At 34.2% G+C, this 19,241-nt stretch overlaps 1 protein-coding gene across 1 annotated transcript; it reads left to right on the top strand.

Annotated features, from left to right (window-relative positions):
* Positions 1–10,869: 10,869 nt before the first annotated feature.
* LOC131595167 (transcription factor GTE1-like) lies at positions 10,870–15,669 on the top strand. The gene is made up of 8 exons (XM_058867453.1): positions 10,870–11,540; positions 12,796–12,972; positions 13,883–13,960; positions 14,189–14,413; positions 14,517–14,615; positions 14,720–14,778; positions 15,032–15,197; positions 15,280–15,669. Exons 1-8 carry the CDS (start codon positions 11,436–11,438, stop codon positions 15,412–15,414), a joined length of 1,044 nt encoding a protein of 347 aa, XP_058723436.1. The 5' UTR covers positions 10,870–11,435; the 3' UTR covers positions 15,415–15,669.
* Positions 15,670–19,241: the final 3,572 nt, after the last annotated feature.

Raw genomic sequence — 19,241 nt, forward strand, 5'->3', positions numbered from 1 at the left:
TTTATGTTTGCTGTTCATTCAATCCATATGTTCTGTTTTTATGCCTTATGTTATGTTTGTGGAAATGATTTCGATCGGCGCAGGTGTCACAAATGTTGATTGTAGTTGTCACGGTAATCACAATTTATTTTTTAATATAGAAAACAAAGATAATAGTATTAATATTGATATCTCTCAAAACCGTTTTGTTATTGTCGTTTTTACGGTCACGGACCGTAAAACCATTTTGTTACGACCGTTTTGGGGTCGTAGACCGTTTTTTAAGACGTGGTTCATTTGGCAAGAAATTTATATTCAGGGACCATATAGGAACTTAAATATTTATTTTGTTAGAGATATTATTGGTGCTAAAATAAGAGGATTAGATTATTTTTTATGAAATACTGAAGTTGCAAGTAAGCAGATGAATTATTATTTATTGAAATTATTATCAAGTCTCTCTCATCATTGCATATCAATCTTAGAGACGTGTTAATTGAGCTCACGAAATCAAAAATATGTATAATTTTATTAGTCAAATTTTGAGTTTGATATTTATCCAAAAAAATAATAGTTGAGTTAGATATATATCCAAAAACAAATAGAATTGGATATATATTGATGTATTGTAGGTCCATTCATACGTGGGAATACTAGTTAAGTTTGTTTAAATTGCTCTAGAATCTCATTATTTTGAAGGACATCAAAAATATTTGTGTATACTAATAAATATACAATATATATTACACTGGTTTTGTATCTTCGATGAAAGAAAGAAAGGGAAATTACAAACCTTTTTCCTCAATAGAAACTACAACCTAGTCTTTTTTTTTACAAAAATATATAAAACAACTACCAAATAATGATAAAACACTTAGAGAGAATACAAATCTCCATTCTTTCTTGCATTTGATGTGCATCTTCTTCATTCTTTTTTTTATAATGTTTCAATTTCGATCTTTCAATCATGTCTCCGCATGTTAGTCAACCTGAAATTCGAGTCTCTAACGTTGATATCGACTCTATTTATTAAATTCATTTAAGTGAAGTTTTAAGTTTTGTGTGTGAAGTTAGTGGCTATTTATTTTAATATGTTTTCCTTCTCTCCTAATAAATCCTATTAATTAGGAAGTGTGATTGTTATGTTATCCTATCAATTAGGAACTCTTGATTTAGTCTCCTAAGTTATTCCTTATTTGTATATTAGTCGGGTTAGTATTTTATACCACGTTTAAGTGTGGTAGTTGTCATGTAAGGCTATTTAAAAAGGGTCATTTGTTTTCATTCAATAACAGAAGAGAACTTTCTCTTCATATTACTTTGTTTTTCTACGTGACACTTTCAATCATGTCTCCGCATGTTAGTCAACCTGAAATTCGAGTCTCTAACGTTGATATCGACTCTATTTATTACATTCATTTAAGTGAAGTTTTAAGTTTTGTGTGTGAAGTTAGTGGCTATTTATTTTAATATGTTTTCCTTCTCTCCTAATAAATCCTATTAATTAGGAAGTGTGATTGTTATGTTATCCTATCAATTAGGAACTCTTGATTTAGTCTCCTAAGTTATTCCTTATTTGTATATTAGTCGGGTTAGTATTTTATACCACGTTTAAGTGTGGTAGTTGTCATGTAAGGCTATTTAAAAAGGGTCATTTGTTTTCATTCAATAACAGAAGAGAACTTTCTCTTCATATTACTTTGTTTTTCTACGTGATACTTAACATTTGGTATCAGAGTTTCGCAAGGGACCTGACACTACAGGAAAAGTTGCATTTTGCTAGGGGCTAAGCACCTCACAAATGGCAAAAACCCCTCACAAATACAAAATTTGCGAGGGGACCGCTCCCCTAGGAAAACAGGAGGTCGCAACTTTATTACCTAGGGGAAAGCCCCTCGCTAATTACCCAAGGGGATAGCCCCTAGCTAAATGTCAAGTCCATGTTTCAGCTCTGCAACATCCAGGCATAGGCAACAGCTAGTAGCAGAGGTAGGTTCAGAATCCGTCAGAATTATTACCCGGGGGGCAGCCCCTCGCAAAATGGTTTATATGTGAAAAAAATATATAATTTTTCAAATCAAAATTATGATAAAAATATAATTATAATATTTTAAATTAAAAATTAATATAACTTAAATTAAAAAACAATACATATAAATAATTAATATTTAATCAAACATAATAAAAATAGTTGTTCACACATAATAGTTGTTCACACAAAATTAAAATAAAAAGTATGAAAATTCAGTTTTATATAAATAAATAATTTTACAGTATATAAAAATTAAGTTTTTTTCTAAAATATAAAAATATAATTTTTTTTGAAATTAAGAAATATACATTTTTTATAGTTAGTTAAAAAAACCAAAAAAAGAAATAATAATTTTTAAATCTTTAACTATAATAAATCTCTAACATATAAACACATATAAATATTACACTCTTTAAGATTAACACAACAAATCTCTAACATAAACCCAATAAACATATATACTATTTTTTAGTTACTTTTAAAAAATATTAATAAATATAATTTATATAATAATTATTTAAAAAATAATTTTAAAAAAAATTACTTAACAATTTCTACTGTTATACACACACACAAAAAAAACACACAACACAAATATATACACCAAATATATCTAATGCTCCCTTTAAATATAAATACAACATATATAAATAATTTATTAATGTGTACATGGAATTGATGAACAAATAGTTGTATTTCTTGAAGCTTTTAACTCCAAAATCTTGCTCTCTTCAAATAAATCAATTGATATATGAAAAACAGAAAATAAAAAAAATTAGATTACAAATTAATTCAACAAATAAAATAAACATATAACAAAATAATTAAATTATTTTTCACCTTACCTGCAACTTTGAGTATGGTTGAGACTGCAACTTTGAATATGGTTGAGAGGAAGAAGAAAAAAAATTTGTGAAGGGAAGAAATTATGGGGAGAAAGAAGAAGGGATAGAAAGCTGGGAATAGGAATTCATTAATATATAAATAAATGCTATTGAAAGGTGTGAACGATGGGAATTGTTGAGGTGCATTAATTGTTGTGCAGGCAACAGTCATAATTTCCCAGGGGTAGCCCCTCACTAAAATCCTAGTGGATTATTGGGTGGGGTATCCCCTCGCAAAATGCTGTCAAAAACCTGCAACCGATTTGACTCTTTAGCGCCATTTCTGTTTGCCAGGGGTTGCCCCTCGGAAATTCAATTTTCAAAATTCAAAATTTCCCTCTTACTTTTTAGCGAGGGGATACCCCAAGAAATTTTTTTTCCTTCTGTCTTTTCTGACTTGGACGTTGCGAGGGGCTTTGCCCCAAGCAACATTATTTTTTTGTTAGGTGTTTTACCCCTGGCAAATACCCCTAGCAAATTCAAGTTTTTCTTGTAGTGTGACTACATGAAGCAGGAGTCTTCTGTGAACATTGACAATGGCAACTGAAAGGAGCAGTAAGGTTTTGTGCATCCATCAATTCCAAAGCTTGATGGTCACTATGATCATTGGAGCATGTTGATGGAGAATTTTTTTAAATCGAATAAAAATATTGGGGAATGATTAAGGAATTCCATAAGTAAGGGATGAAACAACCCTGACTAGTGCACAAATAAAGGCGAGAAATGAGTTGAAGCTGAAGGATCTAAAGACAAAGAATTACTTGTATCAAGCAATTGATCGAGTTGTTCTCAAGACTATTCTCAAGAAGGATACTGCAAAAGACATATGGGACTCCTTAAAGAAGAAGTATGAAGGCACTAGCAGAGTCAAGCATGCTCAATTACAAGCTCTTCGTAAAGAGTTTGAAATTATTAACATGAAGGCTGGAGAATCTGTTGATGATTATTTTACAAGGACGTTGACAATCGCAAACCGAATGAGGATACATGGAGAGAAGATGGAAGACGTGACAATTATAGAAAAAATTCCACGCTCTATGACATCAAAGTTTAACTATGTGATATGTTCAATAGAAGAATCAAATGACATTGATACTATGTCAATAGATGAGTTACAAAGTTCATTGTTAGTGCATGAATAATGCATGTCAAACCATATTGAGGAAGAACAAGCTCTCAAAGTGACTCATACCAGAAATTTCTCTGGAAGAAGCATAGGTCGAGGAAGCTTTAGAGGAAGAGGAGGGGGCATGGTCGTGGCACTCGAGAAGGAAGTTTTTACAGGTCATCTATTGGATGCTACAATTGTCACAAAATTGGTCACTTTCAATGGGAATGTCCTAGTAAAATAGAAGAAAATGCAAACTTAGTTGAAACAGATGAGGAAGAAATATTATTGATGGCTTACACTGAGAAAGAGCAAGCTGGAAATGGGGGGATCTGGTACCTTGATTCTGGATGCAGCAATCACATGACAGGTAACAAAAACCTTTTTTGTCATTTAAATGAAAGTTTCCAAAAAAATTTCAAGCTTGGCAATAACTCTAGCATGAGTGCTATGGGTAAAGCAACTGTTAAAGTACACATGAATAGGAAGATGCAGAATATATAAGGTATGTATTTTATACCAGAGCTTAAAAGCAATATAATCAGCATGGTGTCATACCCTAATTTTGACCCCCCCTGAGATGTCACATCTCCATACTTTTCATCAAATTCAAAACAGATACTCAGAGCAGTCACTTATTCATCTGGTACTTAATCGAGGATGTTCAAGGACAAAAGAGCTCAGGCAAAGGATCAATCAATAAAAGGATTAGTCTCCAATACAATAATAGGACTCAAAAAGCTTCATTCTATTCACCTATGATTGATTGGACACCAATCATCTGGGCTCAGGTTTGCTTAATTCACTAATCTAGGGTTTTGAGCCCATCAAGGACTATAATTAGGGACCACATTTGTGAAACCCTAAAAAGCTCCAGGACATTTATAAAATGGTTCAAATATCTTCAAATGATCCATATGACAATATCCATTGGGCATTACACTTCAATTCAAGATCCACGGTCATCAATTTCATTTTGTCGACAATTAGGGTTTTTGACCTAATTCACTTGGACAGTTGACTTTTAATCAGGACATGGATCCAAAACTCAAAACATGACTCAATAACTTCTATCACCTCAATATGATCCATTCATATCATTCATTTTAGGAGAAGGACTTGATTCATTACCAAAGTCCAAAATTTCACTTCATATAGGAAAAGTCAACTATACAAGATCACCTTTGACTTTCAAGTTTTTTGGTCAAACCATGACTTTTGAGGACCAATATCATCAATATATGATTATTGAAGTCATTTGGCCAAATAAAATCAAGAAAATTCATCAAGGATCAAAAAGTCAACAAAAGTCAAACTAAGTGCATTTTGACCTAGTTCATGGATCTCAAATTTTCACCTACACAACTCAAAAAACTTCCAACATGAAAGTTGTAGATCTCTTGAAATAAAACAACTTCTCACATTGCAACTTTTTTCAAGAGATCAATCATTTGAGAGATTTTGGCTTTGGAAGTTATAGGTCATAAAAACTTGGAAAAATTCTAAGTGTTTTTTAACCTAGTTTTCTCCTAACTTTAGGCCCTATTTTCACAAATTTCCCAAATGATTCTGAAGAAACCCCAAACTAATGAATTGAATTACATGTTAAGGGCTTTCCAAATTGTGCTCAACCTTCTCCAAATTCATTTTGATCTAGGATTTATGCTTGTTCAAAGTTGGCCTCATGAAGTAAAATTATAGGTCATGTACAATTTGAAACTTTGCAATTTTGTGCATATGGCTTCACTAATGGATGCTACACGACCCATAATACATCTGTAAACATACCATGCATCCATTTCCACCATGGCATAAGAATTGAAGAAGATTCCCAAAAACAAGAACATGTGATTATGTAATCATTACTTTTGAGAATTTATGGTAAGCAATGATTCATCAATTGGAATCTTCTCCTAAGCCAATAGAAAGCCTCTACATATCATAAATGTTCCCCAAGATCAGATGAGATCAATGGATAGGGAGCTAGCTCGGTTTGGCCATCATTGCATTTTGGAGATTCTTTGAATTTCTTCATGGCCAAGAAACCAAAACTCTCTCATTAAGCAAGCTCACTCCCACAATCTGTGCAGAGACTTTTGCCTATAAATACAAGTTCATTCCTCGGTATTAGACACACCAAAGCAACTACAATTCTTGCTTTCTCCTTCTTTCTTTCACACTTAGGATTTTCAAAGGTTCTTTGGCAAGAAGACTCGGGTTCTTCAAACCAGAGCTTTTCCTTTGAAACTAAGTGTTCTAACCTTTCAAGGGGGTCCATTAGAAGTGATCCAAGCACCTGGAACACTTCTATAAGTGCAATAACACCATCTTCACTTTCAATTTGGAGCAAAGTCAGTTGGAGGTCCATAGAGCAATTCAGAAGGTGTCAGGCAAGTCCAAGCATCCAAACAGGTTCCTTAGGGTGTGGTGAAGCTATCCAGATGGTCTCAGCTCATCTGTAAGTTCAGAATCACTAACCTCCATGATCACTTGAAGCTCAAAAGGAAGGTGTCGAGTAGGGAACTTCTGAGGTATTCAAGTCACAATAAGCATTCAGATAGCTTCGTTGAGTCCCCAGGAAGCTTTTAGGATCATCCATACAAGCTCAGGAGCTCTCTATCAGTCTCACGACCTTCATTTTCATAGGTAAGTTTCTCAACTCCATCTCTTTAATTCGTGTACTCTTTTTGATATATCTCGATACCAGTTTGTTTAGCATCATCAGAGGATTAAAAACCCTCTATCATCATTCATTTATTCACCTTTTTCATCATTTAATTTTAAAATTAGGGTTTATATGTTCTTCGTGTTCTTACTGAAATTCTTTAGTTACACTTAGAATACCTGAATTATGTGATCATAATCATGTTCCTCGTTTAAAAACGAGCAAGTTTGATGTTTGAATCATTTAAAATGGTTGAGAGATGAGAGAGTTCAGAAATCCAAGATGGAGGAGCTAGAGGTTGAAGATGATAATGGTGATGGCGCCATTTTTTTGAATTCTTAGGTCTGAGTTTAAAATAAATTTAGTGGTGGGTGTGTTATTTACGAATTCATCGTAATGGCCCAATGGTTACGGCGCGCGTCCGAAGTCTCTCTTGTCTAAGGTCTGGGGTTCGATCCCCCCCTCAGACCTTTTGTTTTGGTTTTATTTTTTAGTCATTTCAGAACAATGTTTCACATATAATCAAACACGCTCCTTCTTTTAACAAGCCATGCGCTTGGCTCAGTTGATAAGTGTTTTGTGTTGGTGTCCTAGAGGGCGCAGGTTCAAACCTTGGTGAAGACCAAACTATTTTTTTATCACTAATTTCCTTCATTTTCTTCACAACTTCACACAATTAATTCACTAATCAAATTATATCATTTTCTTTTCATTTTTCACACACTTCTCATTTAATATATCTATTTTAAGAATATCCAAAAAAAATTACAAAAAATATATTATTTTAATATATTTTAATTAGGTTTAAAATCTTATGTTTTAATACTTCAAAATATAGTTTTCACTTAATTTCAAAACCTAATATCTTGTTCATACTTTTGTGTTAAAACCCTAATAATTTAGGTCTTAATTAGGTGTAGGCTTTGCCTTTATCATAATTAAGTTGGTTTTTATCAATTCTCAAAAAAAACTGCTTTCAATCTCCGATCAAACAAACGATCCAAGTTTTCATACAACAAAACTCTGTATCTTTTCAACTTTTTTTTCATAAACAGTAAATAAATTTACGGGCCTCTAATAGAGTGTAAGTCCCAACACCCTTTTCTTTTCTTAGTTTGTTTTCAAAAACTGTATTTACAAAATCTTTCTGTTTTCAAAACATTCTTCTGGTATTTGAAGGGCATTATTCCCGGTGAAACTCTTCAGATACCTATGTGAGCTATGTCCATCTTCACTTCTTCTGTTTTCAAAAACCTTTAACTGTTTATAATAAATATTCAACTGTTATCATTAAACAACAAAATTGTTGGTAAGGCTTTGTACATACATCTTCAAAGGCCTCCACTCCATCCAGGTTAGGCTTTATAGCTTTCAATTTACAGTCTTCATGTAAATTACTGTCAAATATAAACTGTTATATATATTGTTTAGAACTACGTATGAGTGTAAACCTTAGGACAGTTAAACTATATATATATATTATAGGACTATGGCCTAGGATTGAGAATGTCTTCCTGGTGAAGGCTCTTTCATAATTAGAGATCTTTAGTTCAAACCCTCAAGATGAATTATTCCCAGTGAAACATCTTGAAAAAGCCTTAGAACCAAAAATAGGATACATCCACCCAAGAGGAATTATTCCCGGTGAAACCTCTTACCCATTTGCTTAGAGCCAAAATAATTTCAAAAACCACATAGCTTTCTCTTGTGCTATAACAAGGACCCTCGATGACCCTCGATTAGCCTCCTCTTGGGCTTTGTACAAGGACCCACAGGCTTCTTAAAAGCATTCCCATCTTCCTCTTGAGCTTGTATACAAGGACCCATCAGGTTTCTTATAAACATAGGAACAGGTCTTTAGTCACCTTTTAGCCTATCCTGGTGAATTTCTTCCATTCTTCAAACCAGACTTTAAACAAGCTAAGAATGTGTCAATCTCACATTGAGTACACCTTTTGGAATGAGAGACATGGACAGTCTCGGTCACCCTTATCTTCCACAGTTTCCCTTTAGCAGGGTCTAGTATCCATATTTGTTTATCCTTAGTCAGTTTCAGCCTTAATCTTGGGCTTTAAACAAGAACTCTCAACTAGTAATCTTTCTGCCAAAATCCCCTGGAAAGGGTCAGCCTCCATTCATTCTTTCAAAAGACAAACTCTCCAGCAAAGTAAAACCCCTGGAAAGGGTCAGCCCCCCATTCATTCTTTAAAAAGACAATCTCACCAGTCTCAGTCAATAAAAAAACATATTTCTCAATAAAGAGTCAGCCTCAATTTTGGGCTTTGTACAGAACACAAAGACTTATTAGTTTAAGTCAATCCCCAGTAGAGTTACCTCCCAGAGTCAATAAAATAATAAATCAATCAAAAGCCTCAAGCTTGGGCCTCATACAAGCCAACTAAAATCAAATCTTTTATACAGTAGATAGACATAGCTTATCTCTATAGAGAGATCTTTCTCCTATCTCACCACATTCAAACAAACAAACATCACATTACATTTTAATTTTAATCAGTCTCCCACTTAGGATTTTGAAAGGCATGCTCTGGCAGTAGAACCCAGGCATATGGTAACTTTCCCTAAATTGGTCGAGAATCTTTCATTCAAGAGGCATGTGGCTGTCATACTTGATCAACCAAGTAGGCTCCCTCTCTTAATGAAACAATTTTAGCTTTTCTGTCACTTTAAAAATGTTTGTGGTGGAATAGTAGAAATACCTCTCTGTAAAGATGATTTCATGTCTCTTTACTGTAAACAGAGATTTAATTCAAGCTTCAACCTTGAGCTTCAATCAAGGCACCAAAAATCTTTAATCTCCCTAATTAGTTCTCCGAACTACAAAAAGTTCTGACTTCCATTAGGGATATGTAGGCATGAGGTTCACAAGGAATCTCAGCGAGCTAATAAAAAACCAAAAATACTCAGTCTGTTTGTCTTCTTTTTAATTCAATTTAATTCCTTCTCCTAACACATAGGAGAAACTTTCCCAATTATCAGCAACAAACACAAACACATAGCCACAGAGAAGGTTCCCGTAGAGTACTACGGATATGTAGGGTGCTTAAACTCTTCCCTATGTATAACCGACCTCTCGGACTCCAGAATTTCTAGTCTAGGTGAATCCCCACATTTAGAAAACTCCTAGGGTTTATTTGAGATCTTTTTCCCCTTTCCTACTCGTAGGATAATTAAAAAGTTCGTGTGATATTGTAGGAAGAACTGAAACAAAATTCATCCCGCCCCGGGCGCATTCTCCTTCCAAATTTCGCGTGAAGGGTCTAGCGTGCCGTCCTCCCAAGTGAAACAGGGAGGTAAAAAAACGACACCACACATGGGACAATTGCAAGAAACAGGTTGTGCAATTGTAATTCAGAAGGGTGCCTGCCAAATTCATGATCCAAAAGAGGGACTAGTTGTTGCTGCTGTTAAGATGTCGGGTAATCGAATGTTTCAACTAAAATGTGAGCCTTTTGAAGATCAAACTTGTTTCAAAGTATCTATTTCAGATCCTTCATGGTTATGGCATTACAAGTTTGGACATTTAAACTTTAATGGACTCAGAACCTTACAGCAAAAGGAAATGGTGACAAGGATACCTTAAATCAAAAATCCATCTCATGTGTGTGAAGAATGTGTGATTGCAAATCAGCATATGAAATCATTTCCTCAATAGTGTACTTGGAGAGCTAATCATGTCCTTCAACTAGTGCACTAGGACATATGCAGCCCGTTAAATCCAACTTCAAACAGCAATAAAAGGTACTTCATAACTTTTACCGATGACTTTACTACAAAAATATGGGTATATTTTCTATAGGAAAATCTGAAGCCATTAAAATGTTTAGGAGATTCAAATCAAGAGTTGAGAAGGAGACAAAACGACATATTAAATGCCTTCGAACAGAACGTGGGGGAGAATACACATCAACAAAGTTTGTGGATTTGTGTGAAAGAAATGGAATCAAGAGACAATTGGTTGCCACATACACACCATATCAAAGTGGTATGTCAAAAAGGAGAAATAGAACTATCATAAATATGGTGAGAAGTTTGAGACACGAAATTTTTATATTCAATTTGCAGTTAAATATACATAAACATAACTCTCAATTTACAATATAATTTTACACTACTAAATAATTTTTACCCGTGCGGACGGGTATATTACTAGTTTAGTAAATAAAAGTGTATTGAAAAATCCATCTCCGAGATTTTCGTATAATGCTTTTCGGTAGGTACTAAGAAATTTCTTTGGTTTAACACCGGTTTACTCACAAGTTATAGGGATTCAGTCCGCATATCTCGGATATCAACTCGCCAGCAACCTTCTCATCAGGACGTGCTCCGAATGCTAATTCTCTTCTCGATGGAATTTCGTCGACGTTGTCCTGGTATGTTACCGCCGTCCCCTTCCTTTTTTGCGGGATCACCGGTGGTTACAGATTTCGAAAGAGAAGAAGATTGAATTGATGAATTTCAGAAGAGAACAAAACCTTTGAGAGATGACATCAAATTCCATTGAAACTAGTAACAAAGCTTAGAACTAAAATCATCACCGCCACGTCACTCTCAAAACTCACAACTCCAGGTTTTGTTAACTCACTCAAACTCTCCGGTTTTATTTCTTCAACCGGTACTGAACCGGGTTTAAAATTGTTTTGTCAAAATAAACCGGTTTACTCAAAGTGGTATAAATAACCCCACCCCTTTCGAGTTGAAAACATTTCAAGTTCATAGAGAGTGGAATTGTGCATCAGTAACTCATCAATGGTGCATAATTCAGAGGAAAACCCTTACAATCACTCAATTTCCATTGAAAGTTTAAACCGCTATAAGCATTTTCTCTATGGACTCAACAATCAAGTTAATCAGGTTACTCCTCTTTTTCACAATTCAGCACTGTTTATTTTTCTGATTACACTTTGTTTTATCCATTCCTTTGTATAGTTTTCGTTTTGCAGTAGTCAATTTTACATTTTGTTCTTTTATATAATTTTCGTGAGATTGAGAGTAGGGCCAATTCAATGTTGAAATCAAGGTTTTAAATAACAGTCGCGTAAAGGCTTTCGCGACTTTTCGCGATTTCGATTGGTAAAAGTGTTGTAATAGCATTGCGGTCGTCGCTATGTGAATTAATTGCAATTTTTCTCTATTCTAAATCCTTGAATCAATATGTTTCTTGAATCAATGCAAAGTCGAGGATTGCGAATTTTGTTAGAAAATTAGAGGACTCGCAATATGTGATATTTTGTAAATTATATTTGTTAAATTGCATAGGACTCGACTCTTTAAGTGGTTTGATGATCTCTTGAATGCAAACTCAATTTCGAAATGAGTTTTAAATTATATTTGGTGACTATATGTACCGAGATCTCTGAAAAAATGTGTGTCCGTATGTGTCGTTATCAGACACTTGCACCGACACTTGTGATTACGTTTAATTTATTCATTTTTTTAAATTATTACCGGTGTCGCTGTGTCAGTATCGTGGTCAAATTCGGGGTGTCCGAGCTTCATAGTTCGATGAAGTCAAAATGAAATATTCATGTAAATAATAAACCCCAAATTTACCCAAGAGCACTTGGATGAGATGGTAAGGGATCTCTTCCCTCTTAACCAGAGTTCCTGGGTTCAAACCCAGCCCTGGGTCCGAAGGGAGAGCTTTGCCGCCCATTGTGGTCCTCCCCGACTCGAGGGGGATTAGGCTCTGCAAGGAAAGCTTTGCCGCCCATTGTGGTCCTCACCGACTCGAGGGGGATTAGGCTCTGCAGGGAGAGCTTTGCCGCCCATTGTGGTCCTTCCCGACTCGAAGGGGATTAGCCTCTGCAGGGAGAGCTTTGCCGCCCATTGTGGTCCTCCCCAACTAGAGGGGGATTAGCCTCTGCAGGGAGAGCTTTGCCGCCCATTGTGGTCCTCCCCGACTCGAGGGATTAGTCTGCCGTAAAGGATACTGGGTTTCTACCGGTAAAAAAAAAACAAATTTTTGAATGTTATGCAATCATTCTAATTTCTATAGCACAAAGTTGTTGTACAGTTTTGTAAGGTTTAGGTAAATAAACTTGCTGCTATGCATTGGTGTTTGTAAGCTTGAATTTTGAACATTATTTATGTCATGTGTTGGGTGCAGCTTGAGAAGCAAGTAAAGGAGGTTGAACAGTTTTACCAATCGATTGATGATCTAAACAATGATTTCAAAAACAAAGGCTGGGAGAAGCCTCCTACTGGATCTAAGAAGCCATTGCAACGTGCTTTAGAAGAAATGCAAGAGGAGATCATCCGCCATTTCTCCAAAATGTTGAGTGAGGCAAGTGCTAGTACTTTTGTTGAATTTTATTATTATCATTATTAGGGCTAATGATGCTTTTGCAAAATAAAATTTACACTGGAACTCAAAACTAGTCCAAACGGCAGGGGGAAAAGTACCTTTAACCTTTATTATTATTATATTTATTATTGTTTCACATGTATATAGTTGTTGGATTAAGATGGATTCGTATCTATTGTTTCACAAATTAGGTAGACACTCACTTTGATCAGAAATCATAATATTTTCTACCATGTCTCTTCCTTTTATTTGAATTTTATTTTGAATTCTTGAACCGATTATCAGTCGTAAATAAGTGCATGTTTGGTTTGGTTTTTTGAAAGGCCAAAAGCAATTCTAAAGGTATAGAATTGATTTTGGATGATTTTAAGATGTTTGGTTAAGCAAAAGTAGAATTGATTCTGTCTCAAGAATTGATTCTACATGAAGCTAGAATTTGTAGCTTCTGCCTCCAGAATTGATTATGGATGATTTTACACTGTAATTTATTATTCAACTCACTTTTATATAAATGTATCCAAATATAAATCAATTCTATTAAACTCAATTCTGCTAGAATTGAATGTTTTATCCTTTCAATAAATGACAACTGAAGCTTGTATATTGAAAAAACTTTGATCAACTTTCAGTTGTAGACAGCATTTAGTGTTTTATTATCCTTCACTTGTTTTATATATGAGCAAGTTAGTTTAAATTGTAAATGTATCATAAGAATTTTTTAAAAATCTTTTTTTTCTTTGAGCACCTATTTGTCCATTGCATGCAAAATGTTCAACATTGAATCAAGGACATATGCAAACAAAAAAAGCACATATGCAGACAAAATAGATTAAATATATTGAAACTTGCTAAAGCTCTATAGTGAATCATTTATTTTTCGTTTTCTCAGATAACTCAGCACAGATGGGCATGGCCCTTTTTGGAACCCGTAGATGTTGAAGGTCTCGGGCTGGATGATTATTTTGAGGTATTTTTTTCTCTTCAATTTTAACCTTTTCTATTGACTTAGACTATACTTATCTTAATTACCTGAATGACATTTGAAACGTGTACACTTTTGAAAAACAGTTTAGATATTTGCTTGGTCAGTGTTTCGGTACTAGTGACCCTCTTCAGCTTTTTATCTAACTATTTTATCAGAGCTCTCTGTTGAGTCTTTTTTTTACAAACAATTTGTTTGTTTTTCTTCCCCTAGATCATAAAGAAGCCTATGGATTTTAGCACTATAAAAATAAAAATGGAGGCTAAAGACGGCTCTGGTTATAAGAACGTGAGGGAGATATATGCTGATGTAAGGCTGATTTTTAATAATGCAATGAAATACAATGATGAAAACAGTGATACCCATAAGATGTCCAAGACTTTGCTGGACATATTTGAGAAGAAATGGTTGCTTCTTTTGCCTAAAGTTGTTAAGGCGGTAAGTTTGGTTTTTTTCCAAAATAATTTCCTTTCTTTTGGATGAATGTCGCTTGCTTTTGGAAATCCTAGATACGTTATCTTTCTTTACTTAATTATTTCAGGAGAGTGAACTATCAAAAGAAGAAGCACGTGAGAATTTGACTAAAAAGCTTGCTCAAGAAAATGCTTATGCCAACATGACTAGGAAGTTAAACGCTGAGGTTGGTTCATTAATTTTTGTACAGAGTTGTGTATAAAATTGAATGATGTATGAGAAAAAGTATTTTAGATGACTAATTTACATATTTAACTTCTGTTGTTCCAGCTTTCTAAGGCAGATATGACTTTGACGAATCTCAAAACTACAATGATTGCAAAGTGCAGGTTTGTGAAAGAGTCACCTGGTATTCTTTTTTAGTGTTTAGTCTTGCAATGAACTGATTCTTTCTAGAACCCCTTTATGGTAGGAGTTTTATGAATTTAGATTTCTTCCATTAACACAATCACAGTGCTGTTGCCAATCTGAATTGTCTAGTCAAGATCAATCGATCCACAATTCAACTTTTATGTTTTAGTCTCAATATGTTATAGAATATGTTGCTTACTATGCATTGTATGATTGTTGACAATACTTTAGGAAACTGTCACCTCTGGAGAAACCGTTACTTGCGGCTGAAATCACCAAATTGTCTCCTGATAACCTCCGCACCGCGTTAGAGATACTTAATGAGAATAATCCAAATTTCCAATATAGTGTTGACAATTTGACTACTGAAGATGTGACCCTTGACCTTGACTCTCAGGTTTGTCATGTTAAGTTTTAATTTTGTTTAGCAAGTGCTGTTTAGCTACTCACTAATTTTAGTATATCGTTATAATATACAGAGCAACTACAATGTGTGGAGATTGTATATGTTTGTCAAAAATGCGCTAGAACTTCAAGATGCAGCAAGCGCGGTTACTCAAGATAACAACATTGAGGAAAAGGAATCAGATGCCAAAAGAAGGAGAATGGTGTGATTCTCTGACCAAAGTCATGTAATAAGAACAAAAAATAAAAAATATCTATGTTATGATTCAGTTAAGCAACAAATAAGGTAGTTTTCTACATGCTAAAAAAACATGTAGTTTGGCCACGAGGTTAGGTCTTCTGAAATCGTTTATTGGAAGGTCAATGGTAGAGCATAAAAACACCAATAAGCTCTCCTTATTTGACAATTTTTTGGAACATATTGAACTACAATCTTAAGTATTCAGTATACCTTTTAAGGTAAATTTATCCATGTTTGAATAGATTAATAATGCCATATTTCTTGGCAAGCAATACCAATACCTGTTATAAATTCTGCTTATGTGGTGGAGAGTTAAAATATGCTGCTATTTGGATGTCTGTGAAATAGCCTTTGTTCCTAAAATAAAAACATATCCTAAGGTGCTTTTTATATTATCTAGGTCTCCTACATAATTAAAATCTGATCATCCAACAAGTTTTTCTTCTTTGCCTTTGAGGCCAAAAGTAGATGTTACTTTTAAGTACTGGGGATCTATCTTACAACTGTCATGTGAGTTTCTATTGGCCCCTCCATGTATCTTGCAATAAAGGAAACTGAGTTGGCAAGAAGATCATGTCTAGTTTCTAAGAGATACATGAGATGAGACACCCTACCACCCTACCATTTGCTCCCATGTGTTATTGTCTTCAAGAGCTTCAATTTTTAAATCCACTGCCCTTCTCCCTCATGTTTAATAGCCTCTTCAGGTGGTTAGATCTTCACTAGGACTTAAAACTGCCGAAGGGCTCGTTTCATTGGTTTCATATGTGATATGGTCATTAAGACATATAGGCCTTCTTGTTTTCCACTTCCCAAATTCTTGATTTTCTTCATTATTGTCTTCTATGTCAAATTCTTATGTGCATCTCTCTGGTCGATCTTCAACTTCAGGTTGATCGTCATTCTTAGGTTGATCATCCTTGTTCAATTAAGGCTAATTCACATCTCTGTTGTGATTGCTTGTGATGTAGGAAACTTTTTCTGACCTGTCAATTTCATTGAAAATTTCAGTTTGTTCTACTTCATTTTTTTCCCAATTTTATTTTAACACATCTCTGCTTATCAATATCTTCTTCCTGATTTGATCATATAGTTTTTATGCCTTTGTCTCTTCTGTAAGCCCTAAATGGATGCATATTGTACTCTTGTCATCAAGTTTTCTTCTAAAGTTGTCAGACACATGAGAATATGATATACACTCAATGATCTGAAGTGATGCACTGAAGAGTTCATTCCACTTTTTACCTCTTCTAGTGTGATATCTCTTACTGCAAAAGTGAGCCACTTGAGCGTTTTTGGCCAGAACTTCTTTAGTGTATTCTATTCAATGTGATTTTGTTCTTCCTTTCAATTATCTCATTTTATTGAGGAGTATATGCAGCAGTGAGTTGTCTCATAATACCATGTACATCACAAACTCATTAAAAGGAGTAGAAGGAATATTCACTTCCTCCATCAGATTTCAAACAGAATTTTACAACTTGATTTCTTTTTAAAAAGAACTTTAAACTTTTGAAATACTACAAATGCTTTTAATTTTTTACTTCGAAAATAAATCCATGTTTTTTCCACTAAAATCATTTATGAAAGTGAGTAACTTTTTCTTCCATTGGACTAATGATTATTGAGACCACATATGTCTTAAGTTACAACTTGTCTGTTGCTTTCCAATAATTCTTGTTGGGAATCACCTCTCTATGTTGCTTTCCCTTCATCTAGAGTTAGTGCATTTGTAGTCGGGTTTTTTCAAATTTAGAAGACCTTTGAAACTCAAATGACAATATATGCAATGCCAAGTGAGGCACAATTATTCTTTGAGGTCTTAAAGTAGTAAGGGATAAGGAATGGAACAAAGATTACAAATATGTGATTATAAGACTTTTGAGTTGACAGTATCAAGCTTTTTCTTCATGAAACTGCCTTACAAGATTCATTCTTGAAGATGATTCTGATGCCTTTCTGCTGAATCTTACCTATGCTTAACAAATTGTTCTTTAGGCTAGGTAGAATGTACCCATCAGTAAAGACTTGAGTAATTTCCTCCTACTTTAAATTTCACCTTCCCTTTATCTATCGCATACATTTTAGAGTCATCACCTAATTTGACTGATTCTCTAAATGTCTCGTCAAAATCAAAGAGACGTTCCTTATTTCCTATCATGTGATTGTTGCATCAAGAATCCAAAAACTATTTCTTCTTTAATAGTTGTAGCAACAATTTCTTAATCCATAAGAAGTAGGTTCTCTTCCTCATCAAATTCAACATAACTTGCATTGCCCTATCAACTTGAACATTCCCATTCAAAGTGTTCATGTTTGTGACACTTGTAGCCTTCTACATTTTATTTATTGATTCTTCCCCTTTCTCTACCCCTACCAAGACCTTTCTTATAACAATAGTCTTTTCCATCATTGGAAACTTAAGAACTTGATCTTCTTTTTTTTGACCTTGCATGTGTTGCTCAAGAACAAGCAGACTACTTTGTAGTTCATCCACGGACAGAGTGATTATATATCATTCGATTCTTCTATAAAGCACACAACATAATTGAATCTTGAAGTCGAAGATATGAGAATCTTTTCAACAATGATAACCTGAGTTAGTTTTTCACCATGAGGATTCATTTTGTTGGCAACGGTCAAACTGCAAAGTAAACATATGCATATTCTTCAATTTTCATGCTGAGGATTTCACCTGTGTTCAACCTTTATATTTTTGGCGTATAGAGTTGCAAATGTCTTTGGTTGTGTCACGAACAAGAATGTTCTCAAAGAATGAGTGATCAATTGCTTGAAAGATAAAGTTCTTGGCCTTCAGGCCGTTCAATTTAATTGATGTTGCAGCTTTGCATTGTTCAAGAGATGCATTTGTTGGTATAACTATCACTCTTTCCTCGATGAGATTTCAATACTCTTTGGATCACATCATATTTTCCATCAACATGGACCAATAATTGTAGAAGTCTTGAAGTCATGGAATTGTGGATGGTGTGAAATTGTTTGAATCTGCCATGGTTGAAGGGAAACAAATTTGAAAGGAAAAAAAAACTAAATTGCAGTTTGAATAATTTTGCAAATCAAGGCCTAATCATGAGCCTCTGATACCAATGGTTGAGTGAATGCTAAAATCTACTCATTCTTGAACAAGCACTATAATAGGCTGTATTTACCTAAAGACATATTAACTAACAACGTATAGCATAATACAAAGCTAACAAACTAATTAATTGATAGTCTTGGCTCTAACTCTAACTATGTTACTTGCAAATCAAGTAATCTAACTTAACCAAACAAAGTGGTTAAGTCCTAACATATTCATCATTTGCTAACTAAAACATTGAAGTGTCTCTCGGAAACATCGATCTATAGTATTTTCAAATCCTCAACAGTATTATGGTGTTGTGATTTAAAATAATCATCTCAAAATAATTGAGTAGTTTGGAATTAAACTATACCGAGGTATTCTAAAGAAATGTTTGTATGAGGAATAGTAACAGTAGAGTACTATTAGAGAGGAAAAGAATGAATAATCAGAGGGTAACAATAAATTTACAAGAAAACTGTTTATTTTAAGTTTCATCATTAAGATGAAATCATAATTAAGACAAAACAGTAACCTAAATTGTGATTTAAAATCGATTTTAGATATTGTAGGAGACTTTGATTTCAGCGTCCAACATTTTAAACTAGTAAATCATGTTCATGCTATTTGATTTCTATTTTTTTTTCTTCTATCTTTTTAAACCCAAACAACTAGACTATTTGTAACTCAACAAACCAGACAGACAGACATGA

This window comes from Vicia villosa, linkage group LG4 (assembly GCF_029867415.1).
Source record: "Vicia villosa cultivar HV-30 ecotype Madison, WI linkage group LG4, Vvil1.0, whole genome shotgun sequence".
In the NCBI taxonomy this organism is placed as follows: domain Eukaryota; kingdom Viridiplantae; phylum Streptophyta; class Magnoliopsida; order Fabales; family Fabaceae; genus Vicia; species Vicia villosa.

Excerpts from the sequence above, each read along its gene's own strand:
- LOC131595167 (XM_058867453.1), top strand. The coding sequence starts at position 11,436 with ATGGTGCATAATTCAGAGGAAAACCCTTACAATCACTCAATTTCCATT. Across the intron at positions 14,414-14,516 it reads TGCCTAAAGTTGTTAAGGCG|GAGAGTGAACTATCAAAAGA; the intron begins GTAAGTTTGGTT and ends TAATTATTTCAG. Across the intron at positions 14,616-14,719 it reads CTAGGAAGTTAAACGCTGAG|CTTTCTAAGGCAGATATGAC; the intron begins GTTGGTTCATTA and ends CTGTTGTTCCAG.